Source organism: Dipodomys ordii, unplaced genomic scaffold (genome assembly GCF_000151885.1).
Source record: "Dipodomys ordii isolate 6190 unplaced genomic scaffold, Dord_2.0 Scaffold28, whole genome shotgun sequence".
In the NCBI taxonomy this organism is placed as follows: Eukaryota; Metazoa; Chordata; class Mammalia; order Rodentia; family Heteromyidae; genus Dipodomys; species Dipodomys ordii.
Genome location: NW_012267244.1, coordinates 15,303,237 through 15,316,892, shown reverse-complemented (window position 1 = coordinate 15,316,892; position 13,656 = coordinate 15,303,237). Strand labels below are relative to the sequence as shown.

The window sequence follows — 13,656 nt, the reverse complement described above, 5'->3', positions numbered from 1 at the left end:
CCTGGGGCTTGAACTCAGGCCCTGGGTGCTGTCCCTAAACTTCTTTTGCTCAAGGCTAGTGCTCTACCACTTGAGCCACAGCTCTACTTCTAGCTTTTTAGTAATTTATTGGAGAATGAGTCTCACAGATTTTCCTGCCTAGGCTGGCTTTGAACTGCAATCCTCAGATCTTAGCCTCCTGAGTAGTTCAGATGACATCACACTTGGCTTTCATAATTTCTTTGATGCCTAAAATTTCTCACTTATGGAGCCCCTTCTACATGGCTCCAGTGGTATTCTGACATTTCCCTATTGGCCTTGGAGCACCTTCTTGCTTTCTGGTACAGGCAGGTATTCTGGGACAGTATGTCTATAATATTAGACATTTACTCATGGAGCCCTGGTTTCTTTTAATGGAGCCAAAATCTGAGGGCTAGAAGGTCTTCCCAGAGGACAGAGCTGGAAAGCAAACAAGGACCTATGTCACACATACACATACACATATGTCTATCAATCCCAGCCATCCATCCATCCATCCATCCATCAAAACCCAGTGTTGGGGCTGGAGATGTAGTTCGTTTGCGGGCATTTGTATAGTGTGACTATGCCTTGGACTTGATCTCCAACTCCAAAAGATATGAATTTTTTTTAAAAAAGGAGAGAGCCAGTACCAATGATTCACATCTATTCTTTCCTATTCAGGAGGCTAAGGTCTGAGACTCTGGGTTCAAAGCCAGCCTAGACAGGAAAGCTCATGAGATTAATTAGCCACCACAAAGCCAGAAAAGGAGCTGTGCCTCAATTGGTAGAGTGGTAGCCTTGAGCACAAAAGCTCAAGGACAGAGCCCAGGCCCTGAGTTCAAGCCCCAGGACTCATACAAAAAAAAAAGGAGAGAACAGAATTTTCTGTGAAAAGCCCATCTCAGCAAAACTATTTCACATCCTAGTTTATTGTTAAGTGGGAAAGGAATATCTGAGATTTACATTTCATTTTAAACTTAAGAGGACTTAATATCAAGACCATCTAAAAAAAATGACCTGAGGTCAACCCGTAGAATAGCACACAAATATCACCAAGGATTCTCATAAGTATTTTTTAAATTTAAAAGTACAGAAGAACTTCTAATGTTTTAGTTATTCAAAGCATGTTATTTCCCCAGACTAAACTGTGACAATGCCATCCTCAAAGAAGATTTGAAGCTGAAAACAGAAGAAATTAAAATGCTCAAGTCAGAAAACGCAGGTAGGAAAAGAGTGGTATTTTAAGTATCCTATGTTAAGAACACACCAAGAGACACAAAATGCTAATGTTTTGAAGTGATGTATTTTGAGGATAATAAGGGGAATAAATGAATCAGAACCGTTTTTAAACCTATAAAATGTATCAAAGCAAGCAGGGAGTGGTGGCTCAAGACTGTAATCCTAGGGAGGGAGAGGCTAGAGATTGAGTTCAAGGCCCACATGGATAAAAAGAAATTGGAGATTCTGTCTCCGCCAATGGCTGGGCGCAGTGGTGGGCACTCCTGCTCCTCAGGTGTGATGAGCACCTGTCACTCCTCTCCCCAAATCAGAGAATCAAAGCCCAGACTCGTCCCCTGCAGAAAGTGAGAGCTGACCTCAAAAATAACCCATGGAGACAGTGACAGGCGATATGGCTCACGTGGTAGAGTGCCTGCCCTGGAAGCACTTGGCCCCTAGTTCAATACCCAATACTGCCACACAAAAAAGGATCAAAATGAAATCTAAACAACACAGTTAAAAGTGAATAGTTCAAGGGACATGGGCAACATACTCAACTACCATCTCTAGTTTCAAGACATTTCTAGCAGCCCAGAGTAAACAGCTCATATATATTAAGCAGGTTCCGTCTGTTCCCTGCTTTTAATTTAATTTCATAGTAAGCTCAGGAGTAGATCAGCACACATGAGGAATAGAAATTAGAAATAGTGTGTTTGTGTAATCTCTCATATGTCCCTTATGTAATGAATCTCCTTATAATAAATACTGGTGAAAAGATAGTAAGATCTTTGGTAGTTAAGTGCTAGTGGATCATGCCTGTAATCCTAGCTACTTAGGAGACTGAGATCTGAGAATCTAGGTTCAAAAGCCGGCCTTGGCAAATAAATCCAAGAGACTCTTATCTCCAGTTAACCAACAACAATCCAGAAATGAGGGTTTGACTCAAAGGATAGAGTCCCAACCTTCAGTGAAAAAGTCAGTTAAGAGCACAAGACCAGCTGGGGTGCTAGTGGCTCATGCCTGTAGCCTTAGCTATTCGAGAGGCTGAGATCTGAGATCAAGATTCCAAGCTAGGCCAGGCAGCAAAGTCTATGAGACTTTTAGGTCCAATTAACCACCAAAAACTGGAAGTGGTGCTGTGGCTCAAAGTGCTAGCCATGAGCAAAAACAGCTGAAGGGCAGCACCTAGGCCCTGAGTTCAAGCCCCACAACCACAAACAACAAACAAACAAAAACTGCACATGGCCCTAAGTTTAAGCCCCAGTACTGGCACACAAAACACCTAATACTTGGTAGTGACATCCCTTTTTTTGGGGGGGGGTTCCGGTCATGGGGCCTGAACTCTGGGCCTGGGTGCTGTCCCTCAGCTCTTCAGCTCAAGGCTAGCACTCTACCACTTGAGCCACAGCGCCACTTCCGGCTTTTTTTCTTTTTGCTTCTGTGGTGCTGAGGAATCGAACCCAGGGCCTCATGCATGCAAGGCAAGTGCTCTACCACTGAGCCACCTTCCCAGCCCAACATCCCAAATTTTTAAGAGAAGATGCCAATCCTACATTTTGGCAGAGACTAAGCAGTGGCTTGAAGAGGACAAACAAGTTCCAAATCAGGCCTTGTATTTTATGCGTCACTGAGCTGTGTGAATGCCTCACGCAGATGGTATCTGAGCCCAGGCCATTGAGCCCACAGGATTGTCACCTGTGGTAAATTAGGTCAGGATAGAAGCTTCCAGAATCACAGCCTTTTTCTTTTTTCCTTACCACTTTGCCTTGTGTTGCTGGGGATCAAACACAGGACCTCCTGTCCGCTAGGTAGCAGTCTTCCACTGAGCTACCTCCCCATCCCCTTTCTGTTCTAACATGTGGTTTGAGAGCCTCATGTGAAAAGTCTAGCATTTAAGGCCTGCTGTCTCCCACGACTGTGGGTATTCTACCAGATCGGTGTTGCAGCTGAAGCCCCATGTGTGGGAATTGTGGAGGAAACAGTGTTGGTAGAACTGCATTACAGGAGGGCCAAGCGAGGCCTCAGAACTAACATGTGTGTGTGGCCCTGCCTAGTGTTGAACCAGCACTACTTGGAAGCCCTCGCCATGCTTGATATCAAAGAGCAGAAGGTATCTCAGGAAAGCCTGTGCCAGGACAAGAGTGGCTTTACGGAGGTATCAGGGCTTGAGGTAGGTGCCATGTGTGAACGGCAAGGGCAGGGGAGGGGGCATTTCTACTCCTTTCCTCTCCCCTGTCCTAGCACACCCTACATAGTGATCTGACTAGGGTGAGAGGGACCCAGGGCCTTGCCCAGCTCAGCCTTTCTGCCTGGCTGCTCCAGGACCCGCAGGCCTGCCATTCTTGGCATCACGGTCTATCCAGCTGCTTCCTCCCATAGTTTCCTCCCGTCGTGGTTGCAGCAGAAGCGGTGTGAGTAGATGTCACTCTTGGCTTGGAGAATCCAACCTCACAGGACTGGCACTCCTTATTCTATCTAAAGCTCACGGTGGCCTCTGACACCTGCAAAGTTAGTGCTGGCCTGCTATGGCTGATAATTTGTTACTGTCTATTTGTCTTTCCTCCTCCTCCTCCTCCTCTTCCTCCTCCTCCTGCTCATCCTCCTCCCCTTCCTCCTCCTCCTCCTCCTCCTCCTCCTCTTCCTCCTGCTGCTGCTTTTTTGTTGCTGTTGTTGGTTATGGGGCTTGAACTCTGGGCCTGGGCGCTGTCCCTCAGCTCTTCAGCTCAAGGTGAGCTCTCTACAACTTGAGCCACAGCACCACTTCCAGTTTTCTGCTTGTTTATTCGAGATAAGAGTCATACGGGCTTTCTTGACTGGGCTGGCCTTGAACTATGATCCTCACTTCTCAGCCTCCTGAGTAGCTATGATTACAGGCATAAGCCACCAGTGCCTGGCTTACCTTTTTTTTTTTTTTTTCCAGTGGTCCTGGGGATTAAACCCAGGGCATCCCAAGGTCATAAGGCAAGTTATGATTGAGCCACGTTCAGAAGAAAGATCTGCTGTAGTATTAGTGGCCTACAATACGGGAGCTTGCCAATGATGTATAAAAGCATCCTGGGATTCATAGAAAACAAGTATAGCCTGTCATTCACTGTACATCTTCAGAGAAGCAGCAAGCCTGGTGCTGGAGACTCATGCCTACAATCCTAGCTACTCAGGAGGCTGAGATAAGTAGTTCAAGGCTAGGCTGGGCAGGAAAAACTCATGAGATCCATCTCCAAAATGCCTGGCTTGAAGCATGGCTCAAGTGGTAGAGTTCCAGCTGTTAGAAAGAAATCCAAGTGAGAGTGAGAGACCTTAAGTTCAAACCTCAGTACTGGCACAAAAAAAAAGAGAGGCAATAATAGTTGCTTTCAATAATAGTTACACACTGACAAAGTCCTTATCACTCGCCAGATGTTCTAAGTGGTTCACATGGATCGACAGAAAGCATAATTTTCCAAATGAGACAATGGAGCACTGCGAAGTGGGTAACTTTTTGTGACATTTCCCAGATCTTCCTTTTTTTGGCAACTTCAGAAAGAGTGATTATTAGGAGCTGGGACATAAAAAGGGGAAATATTTATCTGCCATATGGCCTTGTGTACACTCAGATCAGCCAAAAGTTAACTATGCTTCAAAATTACCTTTGATGTGAGACGTTTCTGAGATGACTTTTACATTGAAGGACACAGTGGGTTCTTCTTCTCTAAGTCTGAAATAGGGACAGGGAATGTGGCTTAGTGCTAGAGTGCTTGCCTAGCATGCATGAGGTCCTGGGTTCGGATTCCTTGGTATCACATAAACATAAAATTAATAAAATAAAGGGAAAATACCATTAAATTATGCTTAAAATAAAGTATTTTTTTAAAGTCTAAAATAAGCCAAGTGCAGGTGGCTCACACCTGTAATTCCAGCTACTCAGGAATCTAAGCTCTAAGGATCATGGTTCAAAGCCAGCCCAAGCAGGAAAATCTGTGAGATTGTTATCTCCAATTAATTACCAAAAAAGTTGAAGCTGTGACTCAAATGGTAGAATGGTAGCTTTGAGAAGAAAATATTCAGGGACTGAACCCAGGTCCTGAGTTCAAGCTCCAGGACTGGCACACATACATCCAAAACAAGTAACTTGGGCCTCGGTGCTAAAGTGAGACACAGTGCACAATTGGGAGGGATAGAATTTTCTTCATTGTGATCCATAGTCAAGTTCTGGTGATTCCAGAAGAGTGGATCAGCCAAAAAATATTTAAGAATACAGTGTATGATTACAGATTGTTTTTATTTTTGGCAGTACAGACATTTGAACTCAAGGCGTGAATTTCTTGATCTTGTTACAAGTAATGACATTCTTTCTCACTCATAGTTACTTGGATCCTGAAATCCTGGCCTTCATTTTTCTTCTCTGCTTTAGTTTCTTTGGGTCAGGTGCTTGAGTGCTGGTGTGCGTGGCTGCGTGGGTGCCTGTGTTGGTGGGCAGCTAAGGCGCTGTGACACTTCGTGATGGCAAGGCATGCTTTTGGGTTCCAGCTCGCGGTCCTTGGAGCCTGCCTATGTGGTGGCCCTGGAGGCAGTCCCTGTTCTTGTGCCAAAATGGCAGCGTCCACTCGGAAACTGGTTCTTCAGCTCAAACATGAGGTACCTATCACATTATTATGACAGTAGACATTTTGGTTCTGTTTCCTTATTAATAGAATAAATGCAAGTATCTGTAGTGATTTTTATCCTAGTAGTAATTGACTCAGATTTATGTGATAGCATTAACTTATAAATTACATTCCCAAAATACAATAGTCCTTGGCATATTTAATGCTTGCCTAAGTTTGTTGTTAACCTCCTGTTACTATCTTTACCTTTCTCTTCCCTTCTTTTCCCCTTCCCCTCTTCCTCTTTCCTCCCCTTCTTCCTTCTTCTCCTTTTCCTGTTCTTTGCCTGGTATTATGGCTTGATCTCAAAACCTTCTTTTTTGGGGGGGGTCCGGTCATGGGGCCTGAACTCTGGGCCTGGGCGCTGTCCCTCAGCTCTTCAGCTCAAGGCTAGCGCTCTACCACTTGAGCCCCAGCACCACTTCTGGCTCTTTTCTTTTTGCTTATGTGGTGCTGAGGAATCAAACCCAGGGCCTCAGGCATGCAAGGCAAGTGCTCTACCACTGAGCCATCTTCCTAGCCCTAGATCTCAAAACCTTCTATAGTTATTATTTCTTTTTCATTTTATTTTAAACTTTAAAAATTAATTGTTATTGCCGGGCGCTGGTGGCTCAAGCCTGTAATCCTAGCTACTCAGGAGGCTGAGATCTGAGGATCGAGGTTCAAAGCCAGCCCGGGCAGGAGAGACCGTGAGACTCCTATCTCCAATAAACCACCAGAAAACCGGAAGTGGCGCTGTAGCTCAAGTGGTAGAGCGCTCGCCTTGAGCTGAAGAGCTGAGGGACAGTGCCCAGGCCCAGAGTTCAAGCCCCACAACCAACAAAAAAAAAAAAAAAAAAAATTAATTGTTATTATAAAGGTGATTAAGGTGTTGTACAAGGGGTTATAGTTATATAAGTCAGTTAAATAGTACATTTCTTTTTGGACAATGTCATCCCTTCCCTTGTTTTCTCCCTCTTTTTATTTTTTGCCAGTACTGGGGCTTGAACTCTGCATCTGCACATTGTCCCTGAGCTTCTTTTGCTCAAGGCTAGCACCCTACCACTTGAGTCCCAGCCACTTCCAGCTTTTTCTGTTTATATGGCACTAAGGAATTGAACCCAGGGCTTCATGCATGCTAGGTAAACACTCAACCACTAAGCCACATTCCCAGCCCCATAATTACCGTTTCTTAAATTTATATTTTCTTATCTATATGCAGCTCAAAATTTACTATATAATAGAGGGAAAGCCTAATATCATAAATTAAAATAATGATTAGGGGCTGGGAAGGTGGCTCAGTGGTAGAGCGCTTGCCTTGCATGCATGAGGTCCTGGGTTCGATTCCTCAGCACCACATAAGCAAAAAGAAAAAAAGCCAGAAGTGGCGCTGTGGCTCAAGTGGTAGAGTGCTAGCCTTGAGCTGAAGAGCTGAGGGACAGCGCCCAGGCCCAGAGTTCAGGCCCCACGACCGGACCCAAAAAAAAAAAAAAGATTAAAACTCGATGGGGAGATAAGCAGGAGTATTTGAACAGCAGTACATTAGCAGGATGACTCCGTTTCTCAGGTGTTAAAGAGAGGGCTGCTGTGAGCACAGAGGAAAAAGACACCTTGTGCACAGTGCAATGATGAATTCACCAGCATTTCATTGGTTGATAGCTAGCTACTTTATAATTAGACTTTAGTTATAAATATGGTATACTTTTAAACCAAAATACTGGTTTGGTAATACTCTACCAATATTTTCCCTTTTTGAAACTATGGCGTTTAAGACCTTTAGACTACTTTGGTAAGCCACTGGTAAGCGTTAGTCATCTGTTAAGAAATGTCTAAGCTGGATGGAACTAGAACAAATCATGCTAAGTGAAGGAAGCCAAGGTCTGAGACACAAATGGTACATGTTCTCCTGCAGAAGTTAGATCTAAACTGCATCGGGATATGACAAATTACACAGGATTCTACTTACATATAGTGAGACAAAAGAAGATAGGAGAGAATCACAAAGGTGCAATATCCAAGTGCCTCTTCATATGTATATAAAATAATATACATACTCAAACAAGCTCCAATGATATGGAAACAAAGGGCTTTTTTTCTCAATTTGTTTTTTCTTTTTCTGATGACTCTGTATTCTTTACCTGTATTCTTTACGGTGTATTTATGTGCACAGCTGTGGGAAGGTGGGGGCAGGGAACAGGATCTGAGGAAATTGGGTGAAAAGGTGCAGCAGTGGAGCACACCAGACACTGATGAAAGTGAACTATGCAATTCATGGGTAGAGATGGGAGAAAGGGAATGGGAGAGAATGAGGGAACGGATGACATTGGATGAAAGGAAATGTACTTATTACCTGATGTATGTAAATTCTGTATATCACCTCTAAAATAACAATAAAGTAAATTTTTAAAAACTGCCTGTGCTGGGCACCAGAGGGCATAGGACTCTAATTGCAAGCATGTGAGAGGCTGCGCTGTATCTTGTGACCCTATAAAGGGAAAAGAGAGGGAAGAAAGCAGAGAATCAAGGAGGGAGGCCCAGCAAAGCACAAGATGACCCACCAGTCACCAGCAGCCTCCGTCCTGGAAAGTTGTCCTGCAGTAGCCCAGGGCTGAATTGAAATGCAGCCCTTGGTATCTGCCATTCTTTCTAGCTGGCCTTCCTCTGGAATTTGGGTGGGACACACATACAAGATCTAGGTCTAGGTGTGTAGTGAACTTCAGCAGTTGAAGTAGCAGCCAACTGACCAGCACAGTGAGAGAAACTACTGGTGGTGCAGATTAGAGTGAGCTGCTATGACAAATTCTTAGTTTAAGCAGCGCTACAGATCAAACACAGGAGCCATCAGCACTAGGCGGGTAGGCTGCATACGTGATTTGATTCAGCACTCAGGCAAGAACTGTTCTGACTTAACCTCTGACACTGTTCAAACTTCTTTTCAAAACCAGTTGGAACTTCTGCAGAAAAGTAAAGAAGAGGCTTACATAATGGCAGATGCATTCAGAATTGCATTTGAGGAACAGTTAATGAGGAAAAATGACCAGGCACTGAGATGGACACAAATGGATAAAATGTGTAAAAAATCAACCAAAGGGATAAACTGGAAGCGCGTGAGAGAAGATGGTAACTATTAAACATAATGGCAATAATCATATCATTTTAGTTGGTTATAATCAAAGTTATGGAAGCATTGTTAAGCTTATATATGGGTATAAAATTGCAGTGTAATATGTAGTTGTGATTTACTTAAAAATTTAGCAACTGGTCTGGGCACCAGTGGTTCACATGTATAATTCTAGTTACTCAGAAGTCTAAGATCTGAGGATCGCAGCTTGAAGCCAGCCTGAGCAGAAAACTGGAAGTGGCGCTGTAGCTCAAATGGTAGAGCGCTCGCCTTGAGCTGAAGAGCTGAGGGACAGCGCCCAGGCCCAGAGTTCAAGCCCCATGACCAACAACAACAACAAAAAAAGACTATACTCCTAGTTACTCAGGAGGCTGAGTTTTGAGGATCTCAATTTGAAGCCAGCCTGGGCAAGAAAATCTGGGAGACTCTTATCTCCAATTAATCACAAAAATCCAGAAGTGGAGCTGTTGCTTAAGTGGTAAACTGCTATCCTTGTACAAAGAACTAAACGAGAGTGCCCAGTACCTGAGTTCAAGCTCCAGGACTGTGTATGCGCGTACACACACAACAGAGCAGTCTGAGCCTAGGCATTGTGGTCTGTCAGGATGGGGAAGAAAGGAGGATAGTCTCTGTTTTGTATAAGCTCATTTGTCCACTGTCCCAGACATTCTCAAAATTTCCTTTGTATATTCCAAAGTCAGTAACTTATTTTCTTTCTTTTTTTTTTTTTCCTCTGTTTTGTTGAGGTAGTCCAGGCTGACCTCTTTCAGTCCACTTGCTCCTGGCTCTCCATGCTGGGATTACTGGTATGCTGCATCATCATACCCAGCTACTTTGCACATTCTTCCACGAATCACATTGTTTTATGGATAGAAATTAGTGTATATACTTCAGGTTGTAGTCTTCCCATTATACCGATAGTTGGCGAGTTGGTCTTTTATAACCATGCTATTTTTTTATGTTCTTAAATTTGTTGACAATTTAAATAGTATTTCTCTTTTAAGCATGACATTGTAAAGATCTGCATGAGTTTCGAGTTGACAGATGTGTTTACGGAGGGAAAACCACTGTTAGATATTAGATAGGGAACTTCTCCATCTCCCACTTTATGATGATAAAATATCCAAAAAGTTTATCCTTTTACTTTTTTGGGTACCAGGGTTTGATTTTTCTTTTCTTTTTGTATATTTTTGTAAATCTTGTGTTAGGATTTGAAATCAGAGACTCACACTTGCTAGACTGGCAGTTTTCCATTGAGCCATATCTCTAGCCTGGCATTTTGTTAGTTAATTGGAGATGGAGTCTCAGGGACTTTTCTTCCCAACCTGACCTTGAGAACCAAGATCCTTTGGATTTTAGGAGATGGAGTCTCAGGGACTTTTCTTCCCAACCTGACCTTGAGAACCAAGATCCTTTGGATTTTAGCTTCTTGAGTAGCTAGGATTGCAGGTGGGAGCCACTTGTGCCCAGCTTCATTTGAACTGTTTTTGAGTGGTATTAAATTAATTTGCATAAGCTTTTCAACCATCACTATCATCCAGCTCCAAAACCTTTTATCTTCCCAAGCAGAAATTCTGTAGAACTAAACAATAACTATACATACTGGCCTTGAGCCCTGGAATATATAATTTAATGGCAAGTAGGTAATAATTTAATGAGAAGTAGGTAATATTATTCTCATTTATTATTTATTTATTTAGGTCAGTCATGGGGCTTGAAATCTGGGTTTGGGCACTGTCCTTGAGTTCTTTAGCTCAAGGCCAGTGCTCTACCACTTGAGCCACAGCGCCACTTCCAGTTTTCTGGTGGAGATAAGAGTCTCATGGACTTTATGGCCCGGGACTGGCTTTGAACTGTGATCCTCAGATCTCAGCCTCCTCAGTAGCTAGGATTATAGGCATGAGCCACCAGCACCAAGCTCTATTCTCATTTTAGAAGTCAAAAATTGAAGCTTAGAGAATGAATGCCTCTAACACTTGCAGATAAGTACAAATAACAGGAGGACTTTGGACAGGCCTTTCTGGCTCTAAAGCATATTGGAACAGACTCAGGGCTCTGTAGCCTGCAGGCGATCTGCACAATATTTATCAATAATGGAGATTAGTGGCCTCCATTTAAAATCGGGAGTGTTCGCACACAAATCTGGATTTCTGCAGCCCCTGAAGATTGTGAAGGCCTCGTGACATAGACTGCTCTCTCCTTCACCCCTTCTGCTGGTTCTGAGGAGCAGCTGTGAGCAGCGTCCTTCACTGGGTGTCCCAAAGCGTCTCTATACTTGCTTTTCCATCCCTCTCCCCCTGCTCATGCTGCCTGATTCACCAGTCCCTGTGGCCTCTGAAGAGGACCTCTAGGCTGAATTAGGAATCCATCAGCCTTGGTTTACAAATACCTCGTTTGCTGGATGTCCATCAATTAATTTTTTCTGTGTGTGTGTGTGTGTGTGTGTGTGTGTGTGGTATATGTGTGCCAGTCCTGGAGCTTGAACTTAGGATCTGGGCACTATCCTTGTGCTTTTATTTTGCCAAGGCTAGCATTCTACCATTTGAGCCACAGCTCAATTTCTAGCTTTTTCTTGGTGGTTAATTGGTGATCAGAATCTCACAGGCTTTCCTGCCTTGGCTGGCTTTGAACCATGATCCTTAATCTCAGCTTCCTGAGCAGCTAGGATTATGGGATGAGCCACTGATGCCTGGGTAATGAATGTTTTGTTTTTGTTTTGTCTCTGCTGCATTTCCATGCACACAGGAGGCTTGCCACAGAGAGGCAAGAAGACCTTAGGGCAGAAACTGTTGGGCATGCTTCCTTCAGAAAACAGTTGTAAGAGGGTTGAAGACCTGGACAATTCTCAAGACGTCTTTAAGATGCTAATAGACTTGGTTAGTACTTTGCTTTCTTTTTACTAAAAGTGTAAACTAGTTTTTATTCCCTCCTAACTCAAAGCTACACTTGCTATATATATTGTTTTATATAAATATGAATTCATGTAATATAAAGATATGTTAATACTTCTTTCTCAGTATATTCCATGGCTTATTGAAAGTAGCAGGTACGTTTTCTATTTCTGTGCATGCAGTTGAATGATAAAGAAGAAGCTCTGGCTCATCAAAGAAAAGTTAGCTACATGCTTGCTCGGGCACTGGAAGAGAAAGACATTGCCACAAAAGAGAATAAAGAAAAAACACTTATCAAAGAGAATTTTGTATTCAAAAACCTCTGGCATAAAACTTCTGAATTTTCTGTTGTACGTGATTCTGTACATTCAGATTCCAGTTTTAATTCTGCCGGCTGTATCTGTTCTATCCAGCAACCTCAAACAGCTCTAAACCACTCAAGAACTCTTAAAAGGTCCAGTTCTTTGCCATCAAGTCTCCTATTTTGAAGATGAACCAGGTGAAGTTTGAAATGAGATTGGCTAGCACTTGGAGTCCTTGGAGCTGATGTGGCTCTCCTGTAGAGCACTTCCTACTTTGTAGGCCACAGCACCACAAAAAGATCCTTTTGGAAAAGGATTATGCAAATGTTACCTCATCTTGAAAAGTTATATATATTTTGGTATGCTTAAATTTTGAGATTCAGATTAAAGAATCAAAACATTTCTGAATTTTCTACAGGAAATGTGTTGTATGTTGTCATTTTACTTATAAATTACTCAAGTTTCCAGTATATGCGCCAACATCTTACAGTCAAAAATTATTTTGAGGGAAAACCAAAGGTTATTTATTTATAAAAGTAATTAAATAGCTGAGCACCAATGGCTCACATCTATAATCCTAGCTACTCAGGAAGCTGAGATTTGAAGATTGGGGTTTGAAGTCAGCCTGGGCAGGTAAGTCCATGATTGATTTCCAAGTAACCACCAAAGAGCTGGAAGTGGAACTGTAAGTTAAGTGGTAGAGAGCCAGCCTTGCGCAAAAAAGCTAAGGGACAGTGCCAGGCCTTATGGTCAATCCCAGTACCAAAACACACACATACACACACACACACACACACACACACACACGTACTAGAAGGTACTGAGGAAGTGTGAACACACACACACACACGTACTGGAAGGTACTGAGGAAGTGTGTGATAGAACATACTTATAATCCAGTACTTGGGAGGCTAAGGCAAGAGTATCAAGAGTTCAGGTAAGCTTGGGCCATACAGAGACACACTCTTAAAACAAAGAGTAATTAAAATTTTTTTTTTAATTTTGGTTGATCATGGGCCTTGAACTCTGGGCCTGGTCACTCTCCCTTAGCTCTTCAGCTCAAGGCGAGCACTCTACCACTTGAACCACAATGCCACTTCTTGTTTTCTAGTGGTTTATTGTAGATAAGAGTCTCACAGACTTTTCTGCCCGGGCTGGCTTTGAACCATGATCCTCAGATCTCAGCCTCCTGAGTAGCTAGGATTACAGGCTTGAGCCACCAGTGCCCAGCTACAAAGAGTAATTATTAACACAATAATTAATATTTACTCTCCTGCCTCAGCCTCTTGAGTACTGGAATTATAGGTGTGTGCCAGCATACCTGGCTAATACGTTTTTTTCAGAGCAAGTACAGCTTTACCAGGGGGTCACACGGGACTGGGCAACCCCCACACTGGGGAGCAGGGTCTGCACAGTGGGCAGAGCTGGGCTTTCAGGCATTGCTGGGGATTGGGATCAGTCAAGCTTCTCTACTCGGAGCAGAGGTTATTTTTCTGTCATTTGTACTGAGCAGTATGTATTTA

The 13,656-nt window shown here is 43.2% G+C and overlaps 1 protein-coding gene across 1 annotated transcript in view; it reads left to right on the top strand.

The window, feature by feature from the left end:
• The window catches only part of Ccdc125 (coiled-coil domain containing 125), a 31,823-nt gene extending 19,283 nt beyond the window's left edge, over window positions 1-12,540 (top strand). The window contains exons 6-11 of the mRNA XM_013015825.1: window positions 1,140-1,222; window positions 3,273-3,388; window positions 5,725-5,832; window positions 8,765-8,939; window positions 11,686-11,816; window positions 12,014-12,540. Of these exons, the coding sequence (XP_012871279.1) occupies window positions 1,140-1,222; window positions 3,273-3,388; window positions 5,725-5,832; window positions 8,765-8,939; window positions 11,686-11,816; window positions 12,014-12,319 (919 nt within the window). The 3' untranslated portion in view covers window positions 12,320-12,540. The remainder of the gene's footprint in view (window positions 1-1,139; window positions 1,223-3,272; window positions 3,389-5,724; window positions 5,833-8,764; window positions 8,940-11,685; window positions 11,817-12,013) is intronic.
• Window positions 12,541-13,656: the final 1,116 nt, after the last annotated feature.